This window comes from Ptychodera flava, chromosome 6, assembly GCF_041260155.1.
Source record: "Ptychodera flava strain L36383 chromosome 6, AS_Pfla_20210202, whole genome shotgun sequence".
In the NCBI taxonomy this organism is placed as follows: Eukaryota; Metazoa; Hemichordata; class Enteropneusta; family Ptychoderidae; genus Ptychodera; species Ptychodera flava.
The window spans coordinates 8,788,695-8,814,141 of NC_091933.1; the positions used below are offsets into that span (position 1 = coordinate 8,788,695).

The 25,447-nt window shown below is 38.4% G+C and overlaps 1 protein-coding gene across 1 annotated transcript; it reads right to left on the bottom strand.

The window, feature by feature from the left end:
* On the bottom strand, positions 1 to 14,096 carry LOC139134760 (dolichyl-diphosphooligosaccharide--protein glycosyltransferase subunit 1-like). The gene is made up of 10 exons (XM_070701789.1): positions 13,465 to 14,096; positions 7,601 to 7,662; positions 6,987 to 7,296; positions 6,141 to 6,347; positions 5,458 to 5,650; positions 2,935 to 3,034; positions 2,274 to 2,532; positions 1,403 to 1,538; positions 986 to 1,095; positions 1 to 494 (listed from the first exon to the last, which is right to left on the bottom strand). Exons 1-10 carry the CDS (start codon positions 13,711 to 13,713, stop codon positions 309 to 311), a joined length of 1,812 nt encoding a protein of 603 aa, XP_070557890.1. The 5' UTR covers positions 13,714 to 14,096; the 3' UTR covers positions 1 to 308.
* Between the last annotated feature and the right edge of the window lie 11,351 nt (positions 14,097 to 25,447).

Here is a 25,447-nt window from a genome sequence, read left to right on the forward strand (position 1 = left end):
TTTATCTTATCATTTATTTTCCTTTCTGTCAGCACTTCTGGGATCCCATTTCTAGGGAAATCTTACATATCAGTACAGTTGAAAATGCTGCCGTAAACGTATAAAACTGTATCAAATACAGTGAATGCATATATTTCAGCTTTCTATCTTTTCTGTCAAAAAGTTCTGTGGTGGACTCTGTGCTATGAAATTCCAGAATTTATGTGTCAATGTGTAACTTTAAGTAAACTTAAAGATAAAAAATAGCAAATCATAATCATTTCGAGATTTACTGAACAGGGCACAGAAAGACAACATAAAAACATCTTTTACTCCAATGATTGGATAATAGCAGCACGCTTGGTCATGATATCCTCACGCTTGGCACTGTTTGCTCGTTCTGCCTCCACATATTGACCCTTGGTGAACTTTCCACTCACGATTCTCTCAGCATGCTGAACAGACTGTCCAACAAGATCTTTAAGCTGACTTTGCAACTTCTGAATCTCAGACACCTACACCAAATAAAAAAAAATTAATGATCTGTAATAGTTGTGGCATTGAATCTCAAATTTATTTAAAACTGATGGTGATTATTCTGCCGACTGAATTCAACAGCGGAGCTAAAAACTTGACACAACCCTTATACTGCCTTTTAGAGGCAAAAATGTGCAATCTCCTGACATATGTTGGATTCTTGATTGACGTAAGAAGTTGTATACATTGTCCTGTATGGTGGATGATTGTGAAATATCATCCGGCACAGGCCTGTGGACGCTTTGACCATAGAAATAATTTCCAGCCCACAATTTACATTTCAGTCTCAAATTTTGACTGCTAATGCTATCTAGAAACTGCAAGCATTCCAGTCATTAAGCCTGTTGCATGGTTTTGCAAGGTAAATAACAAATTCTATCGTACTAAGAGGTGACAAAAAATGTCAAAAGATAGCACATTCATCCCTTTGAGAAGGCAATTATAAGAATATTTTTAACCAATCAAATACCTTCTCTGCTGCATCAGTTCCCTCTTGTTTGAGAGTGGCAAGGAAGGCATTGATGTTAGTCGTGTAGGAACGATATTCCTGGTCCAACTTCTTACGCGCATCGTTGAAAGCTACAAGTCAAACAGAAAGAATACGTATGGTAAAGATCTTAGGTTCTGGGTTAGATGAAGATACCCTGAGGGCATTCACACGAACATACATTACATGTAGTTGTACTAAACCGATCTATTCTGGACAAGGGTGGTTGATACGAATGTAAATTTTCAGGTCTGTTAAAGGTCTTCCAGGGAGTTCAAAGTTGATACACCTACTTCAAAACCTTCAAACTAACATGACACAGACAACTATGAATTAAAATATCCAAGAAATAGAACACATAGATGTTGATAATCATTGGCACATGTCGAACTGGCTTACAGTTAGAATCCTTTGAAGATTTGAACTTAGTGATGGTGTCGTCATAGCTGCGATACAGACTGAAGCGCTTGTCTTCAACTTTCAAGATCTGCTCTACCAAACCAGCAACACGCAGACGAGATTCCGTTGCTGGATCCTGACAAGGAAACAGAAAATGTTCACATCAAACCTGCCTTCCATTCTCTTGTCTTCCCATATTATTATTTAATTATTTTTGGCTTGAAGGCTTACTAAAGTTTCTTACTAAGACACAGGTATTTTTTATCCCTTTTCCTGGCAAGTTCATATTTCACCATCAGGTCAAGTTGGTCAAAACCAGTAAAGCAAAACATGAGCCGTGTGGTCCATTTTAACAAAGACTTGAAGAGTTGAAGGTCCCTGGAGACAGAGATGCTGTAAACAAGATTTTTATAGACTACAGCTGCTATAACGTATCAAGCCAAGTGGGTGAAAATGCGTATGGTTTTGGCTCAATACTGCTTTTTACTTACTTGGCAGATGGGGAAGTGATACTGTCTGGCAGGGAAAGGGTTAACAAAGACTGACAAATGATATGCAAATAAGTCTGCCATTGAATAGTCCTTGTGTCTAAAGACAGCTCCTGCAATTTTGGAAAGTTACTCTATGCATTTATTGGATAATTGGCCTGGTAGTTTTGCAAGTGTGTAGGACTGCGCGGAAAATAGGGATTCCAGGAACTCAGACAACTTGAGATGGCTCATGTCATATGGGATAGCAGAACTCCTTGTTCATGTTTTACCAAAGTAACTCATTATGAGGACACAGGTGTGCTGAACATCAAATTGCCAAGATTTGTGTGTGTAATCAGTTGACAGCATATACAACAGCAATATTCAAACAATTTACTCACCTTGGAGATGGAGAAATCTAGACGAACATAGACGATAACAGTAAGGAACAGCAGATAAAAGGCACCAACAACAAGCAGAGGCTCCTGAAGTAACAACACCTTTTGGAATGTATAATGCACCTCAAAATCTTGGATATGTTGCTCTACCAGGTTATTCTTGTGGGCAACAATGACTGGTCTACCGAGTGTGTCAAGATAGGTGTAGTGGCGCTGCAGATTTTCCTGGTTTACATCATAGGGTGGGTTGAACTCTATTCCCCTAGAACAGGCAAAAAATATGGACATGCTTTTATCGTACCTTCTCCAAGTTGAGCTAAACCAAAGCTGATTGGTGAAGAAAAAGTCGCACGCTGATTGCCATGGGTAGTTGTGTAGCAGCTAGCCAACTTTCATGCATCAGTATTTCCTTCAAAGAGTGTTCCTCGCCTCAGCAAATATGCTACAAAATCTATTATCCTTACAACATTCAGTTGTACCTATAAATTTGTGGAAGGAAAAAGGTTCAATAATTAGATACATCTCTGTTCTCAGCACTAAGTACAGCCCCAGGGAGAATGAATACTTGCATGAAAGACAAACCTGCTACAATGCAAACAGGAAGACGTTTTACATCGCGAGAGTAATTTGGTAAAGAAAGCAACAGCATGAGATCAGAACTTACTTAGAACCCTCTGGTAGAATTATCTTGACAGTCAACTCATCCACAATCATGTCATCATAGATGTGGTCAAGGAAACGCATCTGAAGGACATAGGAGTCACCTGCCAAGTGAATGAACACGATCATCAGTCTAAAAATGTCTTGAAGCCTTATCCTGCCAAGTTCATGTCACCTTCAGGTCAAATTGATTAAACCTGGTGATGCATTACATGTCAAACATGTTGCATTCTAACAAAAAATTGAGTATTTGAAAGCATCTGAAAACAAAAATACTGTAAACAAGATTTGACAGACTAAAAGCTGCTACAAGATGCAAAGTCAAACGGGTGAAAATACATGTGGTTTGGGCTCAATATCACTTTTATACTCTTTACCGACTTAGCAGATCGGGAAGTCTTACTGTTTGGCTGGAAAAGGGTTATTGTGCCCTTGGTGGATATGTGAACTGAAAACATATGTTTAATACATACAGCACTGCTGTGAGCAAAACTTGAAGTCAAGCTCTCTGCACTTCTGTTAACTTTTTCAGGGCTAATACTCAGAAAGCAAATATGATAGCAAACGCATAACATACTTTACACACACAGTAAACGCTCTTTCAGGCTGTGAGTGTAGCTATACTTGTATTAACCCTTTGAGTGCCAAAGTTAATTTTTGTCACCTATATCAAAATATACATCAGTCAATTATTTTCTACTTTTTGCTAAAATTTTGATAAAAATGTGAAGCAAATAAAATGTGATGTTCATTTGGTCCAAAATTGTAAAAAAAATTACAGAAAAATTCACAAAATTGGTAAAATCTTGAACACTATAATTTTGGTGGGAAAAATTGCAGCGCTCAAAGTGTTAACACAAGACTAAAAGTAACACATACTACTCACATTGGTAACTGACTGAAAGAGCTCAGAAAGCTTGTGAAAGCAGTCACATTGATCACCTATTGAGCAGAATTTAAGCTAGTATGCACCCTGAAACGGAAACATTTAACTTTTTTGCTCAACCTTTCTTCGAAGAAACTTTTAATCATTCTCTTTCAATATCAAGAATAAACATTTGGGATAACTCTACAATTTTTTGGTACCACCTAAATTACCTAAAATTTATCCATATTTGAAATTTTCAAAATGCTTGCTAACCTGCATTAATTCTAGGAAGATGGAAATCAATTTTGATTTCAAAAAAAACCATAATTGGGTGAAAACTTCATGTTCCCCACAGGTTTCATACTGAGTCCATATACGCAGCAGCCCATCATGACTGTATTGTGAACAAGTCATCGTTGATGACACAGTCCCCACTTTTTAATGGGTACTTTGATTACAGGTCCTCAGAGAGGATAGAGTCCTCTTCATTAGGTCTGTGATAAAAATACTGTGATAAAAATACTTTTGAATAAATTCGCTTGATACATGTCTGAGTTCAGGACATGAAAAAATCATAACAAAATGGCCGCCAGCAGCTATATTGAATTGTATCACAAAACAAATTAACGTGCAAATGTATGACCAATCGTATCACAAAACAAATTAACGTGCATATGTATGACATCGGTCAATCTCCTTTTACCAACTTTGAATAAAATCGCTTGATACATGTCTGAGTTATGGTTCTGGACATGAAAAAACGCAATAAAATGGCCACACGGCGGCCATATTGGATCGTATTACAAAACAAATCAATGTGCATGTGTATGACATAGGTCAATGTCCTTGTACCAAGTTTGAATAAAATCGGTTGAGATATGCCTGAGTTATGGCTCTGTACATGAAAAAATCGTAACAAAATGGCCGCACAGCGGCCATATATTGGATCGTATCACAAAACAAATTAATGTGCATAGCTATGACATTGGTCAATGTCCTTGTACCAACTTTGAATAAAATCTGTTGAAACATGCCTGAGTAATGGCTCTGTACATGAAAAAATCATAATAAAATGGCCGCCTGGCGGCCATATTGGATCGTATCGCAAAACAAATTGACGTGCATATGTATGACATAGGTCAATGTCCTTGTACCAACTTTGAATAAAATCGATTGAGATACGCCTGAGTTATGGCTCTGTACATGAAAAAATCGTAACAAAATGGCCGCACGGCGGCCGTATTGGATTGTATCACCAAAAAAATTGAAGTGCATATAGATGACATTGGTCAATCTCCTTGTACCAACTTTGAATAAAATCAGTTGAAACATGCCTGAGTTGTTGCTCTGTACATGAAAAAATCGTAATAAAATGGCCGCCTGGCAGCCATATTGGATCGTATCACGAAACAAATCGACGTGCATCTGTATGACATATGAAGTAATCCTTGTACCAAGTTTGAATGAAATCGCTCCAGGCATCTCTGAGATATCTGCGTGAACGGACGGACGCACGGACGGACGCACACACGGACGCACGCACGCACGCACGGACATGACCAAACCTATAAGTCCCCTGGACGGTGTCCGTGGGGACTAAAAAACTTTAGAGCCCAAAATATCTGTCCCCTCAACAAAAATCATAAACAGGGGACCTACCAGAGTTGAACAGATATTCATATGTTGGTACATTATACCCAATGTAGTAGTGAGATTTCCAACCACCAAATAGCGGAAATCGTGGTCGAAGTTCTAATTCAACATGATCATCTTGTTCAATCATATGACTTGTGGAAATGTTTCCAATCTCATCGCGATAGTACACATCTCTGGCAGAAGCTGGCAAGATCGTCTGCAATGAAATAACATTGACAGCAACATAAATATTTGCTATGGACCTGCAGAAGGGACAATGGCTAAACAAGTACTGAGGCAGAGGTTACCACCTGATTAAAGTTCCCTATACGAGTACAGATTTTTTAGATAGTGAGACGGGAAAGACTTTCATCCGTACACTATTTTTGGCAATTTTCACACCCCCTGCTTGATCTTTACTTTCTTGGGTTTGTAAGATACTGGTCACTACTTTCCAGCATAGCAAATATTAAATTTCCATTCAAATTCCAAGATGGAATTATTATGCAGACAACACGTACAAGGCCCGATTCCCTTTGCATTGTCAAAACTACTCCTTGTACACCATCCTTAGCCTTGCACACAGGAAATGTGGTTTTGAAAGGGTGGAAAAACGCACCAGCGACACTGCTCCCATTTTTCAACAGAACTGACAGACATGCATGAATATAGTGATCTGCTCCTGTCAAACTGAAAACCATGCTAACCTTGAACGATTTGATTGAAGAATAACCATCTTGAGTTCTCTGATAGTCGTAACGAGAGAAGGGACCTTTGAGAGTAGCACCAGTATGACGCACATCCAGTGTTTCTTCCACTGCTATATTTCCCCAGTGTGATACTTCAATTAAACGTTCCATTGTGGTCACTGTCAGGAATGCGTTGTTGTTTTCAAAGTGAATTTTCATGTTGTCCTGTCAAGTTGAAAAACAAATACAATGACATGTACTTCAACTTCATTCCACTCGTTCAATCAAGAAAACATGGGCATATCCTTTAAATGTGTACATAATCACCTGTGTTTCTTGCCTTGTGCAATCAAGTCATGAACATTTACTTCTGGATTTTTTTTTATTTAAATGTCTTTATTTAGTAAAGCTGCTCCACATTTCACATCCCTATCCTATTCTCAGTTATGAGTTACAATACAGGTGCAACTACAATATTCCTGGAACTTGTTCTTCTCAAAATCAAAGTTTAACTTATTAATGTACTAATATTACGATAACTGTTAATGAGTCTACCAAATAATTATGACATATGATTCAATACCAATTGAATGAGAGAAAACCTCATATATGCAGTTATCCAGGTAATTCACTAAAACAAACAAAAAAACCATCAAATGATAAGACCATCCACATCATTTATGATGTATATACTATTGTTTTCAAGGTTTTGTGATTTTCAATACATAAGAGAATGGACAGACAAGAGGCAGTTAAAAATTAACTTTTTACATTTTATCATATAGTTCCATCACATTTACAACATTGTGAGATACTGCTTTAGTATCAGACAGACAACAACAAGAGACACCAGAGGTTTCATACCTTACTGAAGGGTTCAATATTTTCGTATGGTCCATATGTGATCTGTTCCTCGAAGACTGACACTGGGTTGAGTTTGCTGTGTGACTCAATGCTTGATGTCGGTAATTTCACAGTGGTTGTCTGTTCACTGACTTGATAGGGACTGTAGAAGTAGTGATTGGCCTTGATTTCTACTTGCTGTTTCTCTCCTTGTGATATGTGAGATGGAAATGGTCGCAGTGCATGGCTATAGATCTCTTCCACATTGACTTTGACTGTCTTGTCACCCCCAAGAGCATCCTCAAGTGTGACTTTGTACAATTCTTTGTCACTGAAAAGAAAGAGCGATTGGAAAATTATTCAGCATAACGTTTGCTGTCATTAGGGAGGAACTCTGACAATTGACTGCAAAACGAATTATACAATTTTGTACATTCAAATGTCTTTCTGGTCTTTTGAACATTTTCCTATTAAGACACCAATATCACATTGTAGTAACAGTTGCAATGTTTACAGACAAGACTCTTTTTAACATGTTATCATGGTAGAGTGAACAAGTAGAGCACAAAGATACTGAAGTTGAAAGGACATATGCAAACGATGGTTTTAACAATGTGATAGTTTACAATTCCAACCTGTGACCTTGAACTGTTGTTTTTTCAATGTCAAGGTGAATCACTTCATCATCTTCTTTTATCTGAAAAGCAAAAGAATATTTCGTAAATAAACTCTAATCAAGCCAAGTCATTAGAAATTGTATTGATTATCAGGGTGCAAAGAATTGCAAATATCCTGATGTCTGTCATGCAATTCAGTCATGTCTCCATATCACAGCCAGCCAAAGTAATACACAACATATTTAGGCAGTTTTTAGAGGGCTTAAACTGCCAAGCTGAACACAAATAGAGTGCAGTTTTGCACATGAGACATGCCAAGTCAGTGGAAGTGGATTTTGGCTCATCACTGCTTTCCCAAACTTGGAACAATGGCTGAACAATGGCAGATGCCAGTCCAAATAGGTAAAGGGTTGATACAGTAGCACATCACACATTTCAAAGTGTCTGAGTACCGGGGAAACACAGAAATCACATACACAGCGACCACACAGCTCACCATAATTATGGTAAATAACCACTAGAACTTTATTATATCAGTTAAGTACTGGCTAACAGATTGTATTTCTGAAGATTAATGCCTTGTGCAAAGGAGTAATTTGAAATCTAGTCTCCTTGGTATGTATTATTTTCTGCACATCGGAGTCTCCTAGGTGATAACAGACAAACAGTACATTTGAAACAAAATACATGTTTGCTACCATATTTACCTCCATCAAATTTCCCTTAGGGAACAAATAATAATGCAGTATTACTAGAAAGAAATGTACTTGGAATATGCATTAAATAAGTGCTGATGACCACAAGAGTGGTAAGGGAAACTGCTGTGCTGAGAATGAAACTAGATTAGTTTCTGGGATTCCGAATAATAATATCCCACTCCGCCATTCCTCTGACAGTATCAATATTCAAAAGTAATGCAAGTACATGCTCTCTACACGTGTTGCTTGCAACACTCAAGCAAATAAGTAACTCACTGATTCCTGCAATGTTTTGCAGTCGCTTGAAGTAAAGCCTGAGTTTGTATTATTGATACAAGACAGCTGGCGAGCAAAGATTTCCCCCTTTCTGATGCTCCAAACTGTATTTTACATTTGAGCAAAAAAAAATTCCATAACCCTCACACCATGAAAATGGTGCTACATCATATTGTTTTACATTCCTGTATCCAATGTCTTATTTCAGAGAATGACTTTGTAACCAAGCCAGGCATCATTTAATTTGTTGAAGTGTTACAGAAATCCAAAACCCTTGCAGAGGTAACTATTGACTGTGCAATAGTGTTTTAAGACATGTCAGCCACTACTATTGCCGCAATCTGAATTGTAATTCCGATGAGACGTCTGTGAAATGGTGTTGTTCAACTCATGGATGTACAAAAATGCTACCCAAGACCGTCCTGCACTGTCTGCCACCGCCACAAACTTTAAACTTTTCACAAATTACTTCACATGCTATTGAATGATTACACTTCAAGCATATCTAGATGTTGAACAACAAGACATGTTCTTTGTACCATGCATTACTATTTTGTGCTACCTTCCTCTACAATATGGTGGTATTGGTAAGCTAGCTGCAAAATTGTAGCGCTACGGTGAGGCGGTCGGTGAGTTTGGTTATTGCGACCTCGCTCACCAGTAGCGCTACAATGCCGATGGCCCTGTAGGGTTCAAAATAAGCAAATCCCACTGGACGAGGTGTACTGATGTGAAATGTTACATATTTATACTGAATTTGGTCGTACCGATTTATCACCTATGAAGACTACACACTATACTACACTAACCTTGTTGTTTATGGGGTTTGGAATTTGTTCAAACATGTCCATCGTGTCCCGAAAAGATTTCTGGCAGCCGTCATTACCAACTTCTGGTAAATGGCGGCTCCCAGAAACACGGATGCCCCACACTCAAGGTTTCTCCACAATTACAGTACATTTACCAATGATTTTGACGATGAGATACAGCTGGATATTGATACACTACCTAATTAGGTTTGTCAGTTTGTTCGCGAATTTACCCTTTTAGTGGTCAACTTTTACAACTTTGCGCCAACATCAGACAGACTAAAACAGCAGGTGATGCAGCAAGATGTCTGTAAACTAATTTACTATGTAGTATGTTTATATCTTTACAGCAGCTATCAGTTTCAATGGTGACACACACAGAGACTGGTTGCCAAGTTTTACAAGCAGTTCAAATTCACGGAGAGGTGGTAAAAGAACGACGTTACTGCAAATTTAGACTCAGAGGACAGTGTTCTTTGTAGTTGAATATCAATAAAGTCCATGACTTCAAAAATAATAGAGTGATGTGTAAAATGAACAAACTTTACTTTGGTTGTCAACACACAGGGCTCCCGCTCCCGATCGCCAATTAGTCAAATGCGAAAGAAAGTTAAAAATGGCTACAAAAATTCAAGTTTGGCGAACATAGTGGCTAATGAATTTTTCCTGCCCAGGTGCCACCTCAACAAAAATATACAGCTAACAATGAAATGTTGTAAGATGTCGAAACAGTTTACCTCCTTCCTACAAAGTTGCAATGTATTGAAACAGTTTACTCTCCTTTCTACAAAGTTACAGTTCCCTGGTACGTGGAGCGGACATTGTTGCTGTTCCGTCTGCGGTACATAGAGGCTTTGTTTTGCCTCCGTGAGTCCCGTTCGTCCTTCAGTCTATCTAGAAGTTTTACCTACTTTGCTAGAATCAAAATTTGGCCTGCAACTACTCAGTTTGATAGTAAAAACCGTAATTTAAAAGGGAAATTTCACAAACGGAGCAATAATGCAAAGGAAGAGGAGAAAAATTGAGGTTTTCTGAAAGGTCAAGTCTAGGTCATCTCATCATGTGACGTCATGCATGAAGACCCCTTAAGTGTACAATTATGGTTCAAAAGAGCCACCTAGGGTGGGTCAATAGCTAAATGGCATTCAGGTTGACTGTCAGTTTTAGATTAAATTTATTAAGAGTCATTGCAAAGGGATATTGTCAACAGTAATTGTAGTAAGCATATCCATTGTCAAATCATCACATTTGTGAATTGCAATTTTGCATGTAATCATTAAAGCAACAATTCATTAAAATTGTTAATTCGGTCTATTTCAAACTGCTATAACTTATAAAAGAATAATGTGATTCTGAATTATTTTAATATTTTTGCAGATTCGACCAGTTTAATGATGTAGTTACTAGAAGTAAACATCACTAGACATTTCTTGATGATATCAAAATATCAAGTGAAAATATATCTGTGTTAAAATGTTATCATAATCATTAAAACAATGTATACTCTCAAACAGTGAGTAATTTAAATGAACATATATCATTGTGTCTTGTTTTACAAGAGTTGTGTTTGGCTAAACCCTTTGGTCTCAAGAAAAATACTCAAAATGCTATTCAGCCTGCTTGATCACAACTATCACATACAAGTAACACCGGGGCCAATTGTATCTACACTGCCAGTGTGCTACTAAATGCTTTCTCCTGCACCATTTTTTTTTATTCTTGTGGCTGAAACATTTTGGTTATGGAAGACTGCATAAATTTGCCGCATGAGAGGCTTGTAGCTTATGACAAGCTATCATACTGTGAACACTAAATGAATGCTGTAGAAATGTTCTGTACCTGTTTATATACACTTCACTTTGCTACCAGATTTTTAGAATTCAATTGATACCTTATTTTATTTCTGGTGGTAAAAGTTTACCATCTGAAATGAAAAAGTATTTCTATCCTAGAAATGTCATAAAAACACAGATTATTCAATACAAACTGAACAAATATTTTTAAGGGAGATCGATTTGTAAAATTAGGAACTATCAGAATGCGGAGAAAGCTGTAATTGCCACGCTTAATTGAGATCATAAACTGGCTAAAAGTTGCTCAAAGTGGCTACAAGATTTTTGATTTGGCTAATCAGTTGGCTAATCATTTTGGTGACTTAGGGGGAGCCCTGACAAATGAATGACACCACATTTCTCAATGAGCTGACATCGGGGCCTACTTAAGTACGAAGTGAACTTGGGGGTTTCAGGCTATTTCGTGAACGTCATTTGTTTTCTATATTGACAAGATTGTAGCGACAAGCGATAAAAACATTGCAACATTGTAAGAGTGTTTATCATTTCTAGTTGATCCGACTGTTTTATTAAAACAAAAAAAATAATAGACAGTGTTCTTTGTAGTTGAATATCAATAAAGTTCATGACTTCAAACAAAATCTAAAACTAACAACACAAATCGATCTGAAAGAATCAGAACATTTGAGTAGCGATAGCAATGTCTGGAAGTCAGGGCTTTGAGTCAGCAACTTTCTAGTCTAATAAAACTTAGACAACGAGATGTTCTGGTATTGCCAGCCATGGTTGGGCTTTGTATACATACGCTGACACGTAATTAGCAGCTATCAGTTTCACTGGCGTAATGATCACTTCGTACTAAAGTAGGCCCCGATGTCAGCTCATTGAGAAATGTGGTGTCATTCATTTGTTGATAACCAAAGTAAAGTTTGTTCATTTTACACATCACTCTATTATTTTTGAAGTCATGAACTTTATTGATATTCAACTACAAAGAACACTGTCCTCTGAGTCTAAATTTGCAGTAACGTCGTTCTTTTACCACCTCTCCGTGAATTTGAACTGCTTGTAAAACTTGGCAACCAGTCTCTGTGTGTGTCACCATTGAAACTGATAGCTGCTGTAAAGATATAAACATACTACATAGTAAATTAGTTTACAGACATCTTGCTGCGTCACCTGCTGTTTTAGTCTGTCTGATGTTGGGGCAAAGTTGAAAAGTTGACCACTAAAAGGGTAAATTCGCGAGCAAACTGACAAACCTAATTAGGTAGTGTATCAATATCCAGCTTTATCATATACCTAGATTCACATACCCATGTAAACCTATGGGAAAAGGCGCTCTTACAGGTGTGTAATAAGTTGCCGTATCACGCCCAGGCACACTTTGCCCAAATAAGGTAGTGTGCGCGCTTTTTCGAACTTTTTCGTTGTCGTTGCTACGCGCATTGCTATCCACGTACATTCCATTCGAAAGCACGTCAGCGCGAGATTCGAACCCGTTTCTTTGCGCTTCGCTCGTAGTTTTGAAGCAAATTGTTGACAGTTTGAATCTTATTCCGATCAAAATTGGTTTAAAACAAGTGCTTGATAGTCTCCTCTCAATGTTTTGCAGAGAAAGTGTATTTAACGAGCAGGATCAACTACTCATATCACGGTGACATTGGCGTTCGCATAGAACAAGCTCGTGACGCGTTCCACAACAGAACAAATGACAACATCGTACATATTAATCTGCAAAGTTGCGTGGCTCATGTTTTTGTTTATTTACGCCCATAACTTTAACAAAATTTTATTGATAAATACTGAAACATATCACAACCGTTCAATAAGGTATATGATAAAACCTTTACGGCCCACATACGGGTTTTGCGGACCTTGGTCGTACGGCATACGGGCCCTCGCACGCTCGGGCCCTTCCATCGTACAACCTCGGTCCGCAAAACCCGTATCAGGGCCGTAAAAGATTAGTATCTCATCGTCATTGGTAAATGTACTGTAACTTTGGGTTATATCTTCGAACAACAAAAACAACAACATGGCATAACCATACTCCATAACAAAAACCAACGATTGCTACATGGTATCACGAACAACATGAGTTCTCTAACCCCTTAAAACAACAAAGAATATTTCTATCAATCGACAACAATTGTTATTGATCGATGGTTTTCGTCAAACTACAACCCGGAAGTGATCATTGGTTGTAGTATACACTCAGGTCGATTATAAATTACATATGTTTGAAATATGTGCAAAATAAAGGTGTTTGCGATCTAACGATATTGAACATAAATACATCTTACCACTGCACCGATATGCGACAGTTTATCGGCAAGTGAAGGTTCGACAGCGAGCAAGAACGACCTTAGTGATGAACTCCCCTTGTTTTCTACGGTGATTATTGTTGTCTGCTTCACCAGCTGGGACACCAAATCCAGTGTTCTATCGGCTTTAGTTATCACCAAATCATTGCTAATTTTTCCAGATTTTGCATTAGTAGCCAAAGACAAAAGGCTAGTGAAGATGGCAACATAGACTAGATGACGGTACATCTTGTCTTGTTGACGATGATTAGGGATTTTTCCCTGTTCGTCCGCAACAAGTTCAGCAGCGAACAATGGCTGCCGCAGAAAGGACCATAATGCTTTGCAGAAGCCACGTCAGCTACTCCCATTGGTACACTTGTACACAGCACAAGCCTGCATGAATGAACTCGGGTCAACAGGTTGTCTCAGCCTGGGCTCGTGACGGAAATTGTGTGCGCATGCACTGCGCCGCTTACAAATTATTGTGAACTAAAGCATAAACCCTTTACTTTTCCATAACAGGGTCATGACAACAGGACGGAGAGGGTAGGTCGAGTTGCAAGATTCTTCATAATCAACGCAGTCAATGTGACTGTAACTTCAAGTTCTAACACAGAGAACTCTGGCTCCTCAGGCCTTGTTTGTTCGTTTGTTTGTTTGTTTGTTTGTTTACGCATGTTTGTGTATTTGTTACTCACGATGTTTGCATGTATAATGGAGAACAAATAAAGAGTTGTATTTGTGATAATATTTGTCCACAAAGAATTTTTTTTGTTTATTTATGTTTTGTTTGTTTTTTGACAAGTATAGCCAACAAATGACACTTTGAAAAGTTTCTAACACAGTCCCACACATCACATCCATGCACACATGAAGTAAAGCATACCACAGGGCGTTGCAAGCAATGTTAGTGTAGAAGTTATAAATATGATCAATAAATGTCATGTATTAAAATTTTTTTCATGATACAAGCCATACCTGTGTCTGGTGCGTGCCTATTACTTTACCCTAGCTATCTGTGTATAGTATTTCAAAGAAAACAGTCTATATCTGATCCCCTTCATTACAGCGCTTGTCTTTTTAGTGTGGAGTTTCAGGGTTTGGCACACACGGGTTTCTTGACTGTAACGTACAAGTTGTTGTACTCCGACACACAAACATCAAAGGATGCGTCGATTGCCGCACGTTCTCTTATCATACAGAATGTTACGGAGCTATAACACTGTAGCAGAACTTTTACCTAAGAGTGACAGTAATCTTTCCGATACAGGCGTATGATTGGTTCAAACCTTCGGAGTCTCTGTCATACACACCGGAAGACTATTCCATTTAACATCAAGGGATGTGATTTGCACTAAAGGGCGTGATTTTTACCGGGAATATTAAAATAAATGCAAAAATTGAAGCTATTTGTTATGAAATTGACTAAACATTTATTTGTATTGTACCCTGAAGGTAACACTCACTCAGTGTAGCCAGGTTTGACTTCCATAACGGAAACCACCTGTGTATTCAGTGTTCATCAAAACTTGCACATGAAAACTTGTTCCCGCCAACTTTGCTCTCTAAGAGCAGCGGCGCAGATAGGCAGGCACAGATTGAACTCATTGCAATAAACAAGCATGAGTCTAGTACCAAGTCCAAGTCCAATACAGGGGAAAACGCAGACAATTTGGACTCGTACCACGAGTCCTAATTAACAGACGTTGCATGGATGTGGCTAAGAAGTTTGTGCACTGGCATCTCTGCTACACGAATAAACTAGTGCGCCGCGTACCGGAGTTCAAACCGTGCGGGTAAATTTGACATATGTGTTTTGGTTATTTTTCATCGGGGGGGGGGGGGGGGGTCATCAAATTTTTCGTCTGACAAAGGGGGGGGGTCATCTTTTTTCACGAAAAATGCAGGGGGTCTATATTTTTTTGAACACCGGCGACAAGATTTTGCCGGCCCCCAAGGCCGTAAAAACTGAACGGTCCTTAACGGAGGGCTTCTCAGATTTGATGGCTTCTATGAACTCAACTTCAACGTCCAGGAACACTCTTTGTCGAGCACGGCGATGGTTTCTAGGGGGTCTAACCGGTCTTGCAAAAATGTACCCAAATCTTCTTTTAATACGGTCGTTGCTGCCAATCGCAATTTCTTCGCTGTTTGTACATATGATCCACGAGGTACAAAACCAGTCGCCTTATCACCACCTATCTCCTCTATTTCGTGAACTACTTATTGCCGGAGATCACTGCTGGTTGCCTTTCCACGGGTGTAGGTTCTTCCCCGTGTATTTTGCATTATTTCGATAGATTACTCCAAGCTATACGAAGATACGACGATCAAACGTGGGTCTTTTTCTGTTCGGACCGACAGTTGTGACCGTTTAAAACAACTCGCTTAAATTTTCATGCAACAACACTGCACTGTGCGGCATTCTCAGACGAAGACAGAAATGAAAACGTGTCGTCTGTCTTGGATAAAATGTTGCATTTCCGTCTGGTATTCTTTGTGTCGAACTGTAAACCTTGGCTGTGCCAAAAAAAAATCGTGTGTGCCAAACCCTGAAACTCCACACTAAAATGACAAGCGCTGTAATTTGTTCTGCCGATCACTGACGGGGGGGGGGGGGGCTTATCGTCCTGACCAAATACCTCGTTAGCTAACGAGGTATTTGGTCAGGACGTTAAGCCCCCTCGGTAGTGATCGGCAGAACAAATTAATGAAGGGATTAGGGAAGGCAATTAACAGATATAGACTGTTTTCTTTGAATACTACGGACAGATAGCTAGGGTAAAGTAATCTAGGCACGCACTAGACACAGGTATGGCTTGTATCATGAAAAACAGTTTAATACATGATATTTATTGATCATATTCATAACTTCTACACTAACATTGCTTGCCACGCCCTGTGAGCATACCCCTCCTTTGCCATGAGGAAAGCACCCATGTGTGTCCTCTACTCTCTATAAACACCCACCCTCCTAGTTAATTTTGTATTTTGCTTTTGCACGATTTACAGTTGTATGATAATGTAATGTTCATTGCAATAAATACACAACTATTACATGGAAATTATGTGATTCTCTTATACAGGATACATATTTGAAAGCCAATATAACTTCAAACCTCGCCCCCCCAAGCGCATTCACAACATTTTAACAGCCCCTATCCCGTCGTAGTGTCAGATTTTTCAAGCCCCTCAATCTCCTGCCCCTCAAGACATGTCTTTGAATGCCACCTAAAATTTTGATTATCACTGGAATCACACTTTGAATTTGTACAGTGTGATTGTTCATCGATTACGTTTATTTTCAAAAGAATTCAAATGTTTCAAATTCAATTGAAATCAGGAATAGGCAGTTTAAAAGCCTCGAGTAGGTTCAACATAAAATATTTAACTGTCTAGGAAGGGATGGGTTTTGGCAAAAATTTCGGGTGTTCAGTTTCTGTTCTATGCACACCCCCTTACTGGACAAGCAGAACAGGGATTTTATTGCAATCACTGAAAGACAACTCGCACGGTATCATCAACTTCCATCCTATCAGACAGAGTCGTCTGTGATTTAGATCCATCTCTGAGATTGCATTCATTAACTTATTTTCCTATTTTTCTTGGCGGTTGTTTTTGTTTCTGTTCTTTGCTTTTCTGTCGGATTTTTGCTTTCTTTGTTGTTGTTTTTGTTGTTGTTTACGTTTATGCTTAATATTCGTCAAAGCTTACAACTGCTCCTGAAGGAAACCATAAAAGAATCAAAGTCAAAATACTGAAGTTTGAAATGGTGGATTCGGTGTGAACAACATGGTGATATTCCGGCCGGAGCATAGGCGATCGCACAAAAGTCCGTCCCCAGGGGTAGGGATGGGGTAGGAGCGCCTTCGTCTAAGCACAAGGCTGTCCTTGCTATGGTTTATTTCATTTTAATACGTTTGACTATGATATGTATCATTATATATATATATATATATATATATATATATATATATATATATATATATATATATATATATATATATACAAATTACTAAAGTACGAAGTAATAGTATCTGTTTCATCATTTATCCTGCAATCTTTCTTCACATACAGATGCGGAAATTACTTCAAATTACTTTAAGTTCAAAGTAATAATATCTGTTACTTAAGTTTCATGCATCTTGCAATCTTCAGACAGAAGTGAAAGTATTCTTAGCTCTAGACTCTCATTTATGTGTTTGGGACGTACCATTCTATTTGTAGGTGGTGTTTATTTGGTGTTTTGGTGTTTTGGTGCTGACATTTTGAAAACAGCTCAGTGCGTTTGTTTAACAGCGTAGATTTGTCAGCATTGATAACCTGTAGCTTTTCTGAAATAAAAAAGATTACATCGCTTGCTTGTTAGGGTAACTCGTCGTTCTGTCAATAATTGACCACGAGTTGTCAAAGACCTGGTTCTTGTCTTTTAAAGACCAGAAAAACTTTGAAAGCTCTGTGCAGTGCCGATACTTTTTGTTACAGAACAATTGTATGTGATTAGCGAAGCGCGTCTTGAAGGTGTTATCAGTGAGGCTAATGTAAACCTTCTTCGTGTTGTCCCCCGGTGATTAGATCTTATTATTTGATCTTATTATATATATATATATATATATATATATATATATATATATATATATATATATATATATATATATAGATATATAAATATATATATATATATATATGTGTGTCTGTCTGTCTGTCTGTCTGTCTGTCTGTCTGTCTGTCTGTCTGTTTACACAATAACTCAAAAACGCCTGAACGGATTGAAGTCAGATTTAATACACAGGTACCATGTACTACTTGCAAGAACTGATTAGATTTTGGTTAGTGTGGCTTGCATATTGATGAAGTTATGCAATATCGTTTTTTTCCGTAAAATGGTTTCCCTATGGAGACGGTAATGACAGTGTAGACATATATCAAGAAATACTGCACAAAATTTCATGAAACTTTTCACAGATGATATCCTCAGAACATTATAATGATACTGTGAGTGTCATGTCAATTATCTTCTCATTTGCATATTTAATGAACTTTTGTTATTAGTGAGATAACTCCGAAATTCCTGCACCAAACTTGATGAAACTTGCTACAGATGTTGATCTGATAAATATCTAATTGTACTTAGAAGCATTAGGCAGTGTCAAGTTAATAAATAGCTCATTTGCATATTTTATGAAGGTTTGTAATTAGTCATATAACTCCGATATAACTTCACCAAATGTGATGAAATCTGCTGCAGATACTGATCCGACTGATATCTAACTGTAGTGTAAAGCATTTAGTAGTGTGAAATTAATTAAGGGTTCATTTGCATATTTAATGAACTTTGTAATTAGGTATATAACTCTGAAACTACGGCACCCAAGTCAGTGAAATCTGGTACAGATATTGTTTTGATAAATATCTAATTGTACTGAGAAGCATTTGGCAGTGTCAAGTTAACAAATAGGTCATTTGCATATTTTATGAAGTTTTGTAATTAGTGATATAACTCCAAAATAACTGCACCAAATGTGATGAAATCTGGTGCAGATACTGATCCGACAGATATCTAATTGTGGTGTAGAGCATTTAGTTGTGTGAAGTTAATTAAGGGTTCATTTGCATATTTAATGAACTTTGTAATTAGTGATATTACTCCAAAATTACAGCGTTAAATTTGATGAAACTTGCTACAGATGTTGATCTGATAAATATCCAATTGTACTCAGAAGCATTGAACAGTGTCAAGTTAATAATTAGCTCATTTGCATATTCCATGAAGTCTTATAATTAGTCATATAACTCCGAAATAACTGCATCAAATGTGATGAAAACTGCTGCACATACTGATACGACAGACATCTAACTGTGTTGTAAAGCATTTAGTAGTGAAAAGTTAATTAAGAGTTCATTTGCATATTTAATAAACTTTGTAATTAGGTATATAACTCTGAAATTTCGGCACTAAAATTTTGTGAAACGTGCTACAGATATTGATTTGATAAATATTTAACTGTGCTATGAATCATTGAACAGTGTCAAGTTAATTTAGGGTTTATTTGCATATTTAATGAACTTTGTAATTAGTGACATTACTCTAAAATTACAGCATTAATTTATATAAAACGTGCTACAAATGTTGATCTGATGGATATCTAATTGTCCCATAAAGCATTGAGCAGTGTCAAGTTAATTAACAGCTCATTTGCATATTAAATAAAGTTTTGTAATAAGTGATTAAACTCTGAGAGCACAGTGCGAAGTTTAAAAAAACCTACTACATATAGTGATAACATATATCTCATTGTTCTGTGAAGCGTACTACTATTAATGAACCTGTTGTAAAACACGTGAGCATATTCAGTTCATATCTGGTTTATTTTTGTGTTTCTCATCTCCCGACCGACCGTAAATTTCAGCTCCGACATGAGAATTAAAAAAACTTTTTATTTGCGCCGCCTCTGAGGCGATCACCCTAGCAACAGCACCACCATCATCAAATTGTGTGATTGCAGCGACTCAGACTGAAAGAACACAGAGTACAGAACACTGAACTGAAAAACAAGCAATTGCAGTGACAGTGAATGGACAGAACATTGAACTGAAACAAATACATGTTTTTTTGGTACTTGTTTTTCTTTTATTTCGACCGCCCGCCCTGCCTGAGTATTCCTCTGGAGATGAGAAACAAAAAAATAAAAGGGTCACCCTTACAGCTGTGTCTCGCCGTGGCCAATGAGATTTATACACAAAACAGCAAAACGTAAAATACACTTTCAAGATACACAAAGCACATGAAACGCAGACAACTAACAGAACTAAGATATGAACATTGTGTGGAGATGCTTTCCTTCATTACATCGATAAATATTTAAAGGCTTATTATTAAATTGCGATGACAAAATAGATTTATTACATTTATGGTTGACAAGTATTACATTTATGGGTGATTTTTTATAACATTTGTGGCTACCATTTATTACAATTATGGTTGGTGTTATTATTACATTTATGGTTGATTTTTTTTGTTACATTTATGGGCGAGATTACATTTATGGGTGTATTTTATTACAATTATGGTTGACGTTACATTTATGGAGATTATTACATTTATGGAGGTAACAGCATGCGCCATCGAGCGTGTCGTGATATTTGCCTAACCTTATTTTACGAAGTCGGGCCAGTTAGGCAATGACCTGGTCATTGCAACTTAAGTTGATCTGGTGTGCAGTGGTAACCTTGGCAACCCACATTTCACGTCCATCAGTAGCTCCTCCGCTTGCAGCAGATCATAAACCTGATAAACGCATTATAGTCGTTCTCATATCCGACAGTAAGCTAAAACCATATTCAATTTCGATTGGGGAGGCAATTTCTCCAAGAAGAGCAATGACAAAGTATTAACCAAGTCGTCATGGAAACCTGAGAAATCCGCTGCAAGGTCAAAAAATTTTGATGAGTCGAAAACTTGGATATTAAAGATAGGTATTTCTAAGGTGGCATGCTTTCAGCAACAGTAATTTTGATGTTATTTCACAACTAATTTCAGGAGAAAGTAACAATAAGTTTTAATAACAGTTCCATTGTTTTTATTTTAGAACACAGGTATATTTTGTTCCGCTTCCCAGTAAGTATCCTGAAATACGACGCGTATTGTCGTAAACAACGCATTGTGTGCACCATTCAGGTAGAATGTGCTTTGGGGATAGATAATTGGACTTACAAATGTTTCCAACCCTTTCTGGTATACTGCTTGCGGGAGCTCATTTTAAAGCTGTTGGAGTGAGAAAAAAGTTCTCCATCTTAGTTTTTGAAAATCTAAACTTTTTTTTCCATTCCCTATAGAGATAACACATGGATGGCGGCCATTTCAAATATCGGTAAATGTTAGGTACTTGTTTCTTTAGTACCAAACTTTGCAAGGGGGCCCCTTATTTTATTCTTGGTTTGGTAAGAGAGTGGTTGAAAGTTTCATGGAAAAATTCTGAGCAAAAGTTTAAGTCTTTAACTTTGGAAGCGCACGTCACTATGTCCCTGCTTTGTTTCTGAGAAAGACGACTTCAGTTGTCTGAAATTCATTGTCAACAACTTGACTGGCACTGGTCATTGCACACGTACAGGCTCTGTCGTTATTTAGCGCACTTGACATTTGGGCATGATTTCGAACACGAACATGTATTTCCAATTAATGAATGTAAAGCGAAAGTCACAAGTAATGAAAACTTCACCAATTGTCACACGTAATGGATCGTCAAGGACCGGCGGCACTGTCTGCTGTGTACCTATTTTCCATTTTTTTACTTCGGAGTATTTCAATTCTCAGCAATTCTCTGTCATTTTTTCTTCGCTGATTTCGCCCTTAATACGGGTATAAATGAGACAGCGATCGAACAACAGTCATGAATTCTCAATCCTCTCAAACTGATTTATGTCGACAAGAATCTGTAGGGATTTCGCATCATGCGACGCCACATGCATCCTGAAAACAATGCCTCATCGAACTCCTGACGTTATTTGTCGGGCAGTCTGGTGGGAAGACAGACTTTTCCTGATTTTCTTACATCAATCGAATAAAATTTGCAAATCTGTACATCTTTATTAATAATACAAACACGTCCTACCTAACCCCGTTCTCTCCTTTACTCCTTGCGTCTATTCGTCTTTCTATCTGTTTTTCTGTTTTTGTCTTCTCTGCCTCCGTGTGTCTGTAAGCTTATCTCTGCCCGTGTCCCTGTCTGTCTACCTGTCCTTCTCCTGTTCAATATTTGCTGCAATGTGTTTGCTGTCATTACTGATCACGCTTGTAAAATGTACTTAAAAAAAGTTAAGTTCAGAATGGAGAAGTGTGACGCTTGTTGTCGAGTTCACGTTTGGTGAGAAAGTCTGGAGTACAAGATAGATGTCTGCAAGCATATACCTCAGCTTAACATATTTTTCGATTAGGGGAAAGCTGGGGTCACTTTCAAATCTGCAAAGGGGATTGCTGAAGTACAGACGTCGACTTTTACAATTCCGGATTTCCATTTCAGCATTTTGGTTTTGTATTTTTTCTAATAAAGTGTCTATATAAGTAGTTGCGATTTCTAATCATTAAGTTACAAATGACAAATGATGAGAGCGTTTCAAATGTATCGCCAGTGGATCGGTTTGTAAAATAACACGAACACTTTCAAGTTGTCTTGGTGACGCGCACGCGACAACGCAAGCAGAGAGGAGAGCTTAGTACTTCCTGCGTTTCTCAAAGCTTGATCATGGAATAGACCTCGCCGATGAAAATAAATGACGGAGAAAGCGTTTTGTGAAATCGCTCTCTCGGGTAAACAACATGTGCCATTCGAACTGAAAGATGCTTCCGATCTTGCCCCGGTAGCATTGAGAGGTCAAATGTACGCCTTAAGGTACATAAATTGTTGTTGATGAGTATCACACAATCAAAAGAATCGATAATAATAGAAACATAAAGGCCGATGCAGGCAGGGAAATTTGAGGCATTTTAATTCAATGACGACCCTTCCATCTGTCGATGTAATGGAAGGGGGCTGTGATTTGGACGATATACAGTCCCTGGAGCAACCAAAAGGTCAAAAATATAAGCAAGTCCAGATTTCATGATTATCAAATATGGTTACGCATCATGACCACGGATGCGAATGTTAAATTTATAACGACTTGAGGGTATCACATAATTTACTTAGTGTCTCCGGAGACGACCAAAAGATTACTTCTCTGATTTACTGTAACAGTTCTATATTGAAAATTGTTGAACGACCATAAGATATGCGTGAGGAGCCAGGGGAATCTGACCACATTTGTTTCAAATCCTCGTTCATCTTGTATCTCCATGATCTGGGAAAGCTGCTAAAATCACTGAACTTGTGGTAGTGTGACCGTCACACGGACTTGGCACATTCAGGGTCTTGAGATTGTTATATTTATAAACGAGGCGAGCCGAGAGCCTGCAGAAGTCATCCCGGTAAACAACTGATGAATCCCCTTTCTGTTCAGGTTGTATGTCCTTCTTGCAACGCGTCTTGCTGTTTTATTATCGTTTGCACTACTGACAGCCCCTTTCATTACAATCCACTGTTCCACCTAGTTGTCCGAGGCTTCACACTGACACGGTTCACAGGGAACAGATGAAAGGACCCTGGGGTGGGGAGGAGGGTTTTTTGTGTGCAACGGTTTACCTTATTTGATTTTATTAATTTTGACTGTGATATTTCAAATAAAGAGTTCAACTCCACACCGTCTGACTGCTTTATATATTACCGACAATTCCTTATCTCCTCTCCAACTTGTGTATACACCACTGTAATTGCTCCGAAAACATTGCCAACTTGCTAATCCGCTGTCCGTATCAGCGGATTAAGTGATTGAGTCAACACCACAGCCGTCACACACGTAGTAAAATAAGGACTTATTTAATGCGTGTGGGACGGCTGTGGTGTTGACTCAATCACTTAATCCGCCGATACGGACAGCGGATTAGCAAGTTGGCAATGTTTTCGGAGCAATTACAGTGGTGTATACACAAGTTGGAGAGGAGATAAGGACTTGTCGGAATATATAAAGCTGTCAGACGGTGTGGAGTTGAATCTTTATTTGAAATATCACAGTCAAAATTAATAAAATTAGGCTACTTGTAGCAATAAAGAAAACAGTCAGACGGTGTGGAGTTGAACTCTTTATTTGAAATATCACAGTCAAAATTAATAAAAATTAAATAAGGTAAACCGTTGCACAAAAAACCCTCCCTCCCCACCCCAGGGGACTGATTTCTTTCCCCTATGCACTGACACGGTTCAGACGTACTTCTAAGGATTTACACACACACACACACACACACACACACACACACACACACACACACACACACGGACAGACAGAAAGACATCGCTATGACATTAGCCCACGTGTTTACACACGTGAGCTAAAAATGTCGCCCTAATCTGCGTGTCGGTGCAGTCGCTACTCCAGAGTGGAGAGACTGTATAACACTACGATCCTTTAACGCTGTTTTTCGAACATTTGCCATACTTTCTTCATCAGCCTGAGTCGCCTAAAATTTATCTTCAGTGGATAAATTGTGTGGAATAATTGATAGATTGTCTGTCTTCCTATGTGATCCCACTCTGTTCCTTCACTGGGAATAATTTTGTTCTACTGTGTTCAAGGTGGTCCAGACACTTCGACACCAAAACAACCTCGTCCCAAAACCACGTCGTCCCAAAACCATTTCGTACCAAAACCACTCCGTCCCAAGTACTACGTCGTCCAACGCCACTTCGCCACCAGTACCACCTTGTACTAAAACCACTTCGCCCCAAAGTACAAATGGTACCATCATAATACTACCAACTCGTCCTAAAACAACGATGCTACGATGTATCATAACTGTTTTACATGCAACCTGGAAGCATTAATGTGTCAGGATATTTTGGCTGCCACGAACCATTTATTTTTGCATGAAACCATGGTATATTAAAAAAAAAAGAAAAACGCAAAATACTAAATGCTACAACTCAGGCGCCGTGCGCGGATTTGCACGATGCCATTTTCTCGAAATGTGTACACTTCCAAGATTTCAGTACTGGGATGATAGAATGGTGATGAAAACTTCGATGCATGGCAGTGTTGTTATTTTCAGCTTTAAGCTTACCGGCTAGCGATACGTTTGGGCGAAGTGGTGTTGTTTTAAGGGCGAAATGGTTTTGGGCGACGTGACTTTTGGGGCGAAGAGGTTTTGGTACTAGGTTGTTTTGTGCGAAGTGTCTGGGAACCTGTTCAAGGTATAGGTTCGTATTGCAGGTTCCCAGACACTTCGCACCAAAACCACTTAGCACCATACCATCTCGTCCCATACCATTTCGCACCAAAACTACTTCGACACCAAAACAACCTCGTACCAAAACCACGTCGCCCCAAAAATCACGTCGCCCCAAACCATTTCGCCCCCAAAACAATGCCACTTTGCCCCAAACTTAACGCC

Bases quoted from the DNA above. Each gene is read 5' to 3' on its own strand.
- LOC139134760 (XM_070701789.1), bottom strand. From the start codon at position 13,713: ATGTACCGTCATCTAGTCTATGTTGCCATCTTCACTAGCCTTTTGTCT. The intron at 5,651-6,140 runs GTTAGCATGGTT...ATTTCATTGCAG, and splicing joins CTTCAATCAAATCGTTCAAG to ACGATCTTGCCAGCTTCTGC. The intron at 2,533-2,934 runs GTAAGTTCTGAT...TGCCTGTTCTAG, and splicing joins ATTCTACCAGAGGGTTCTAA to GGGAATAGAGTTCAACCCAC.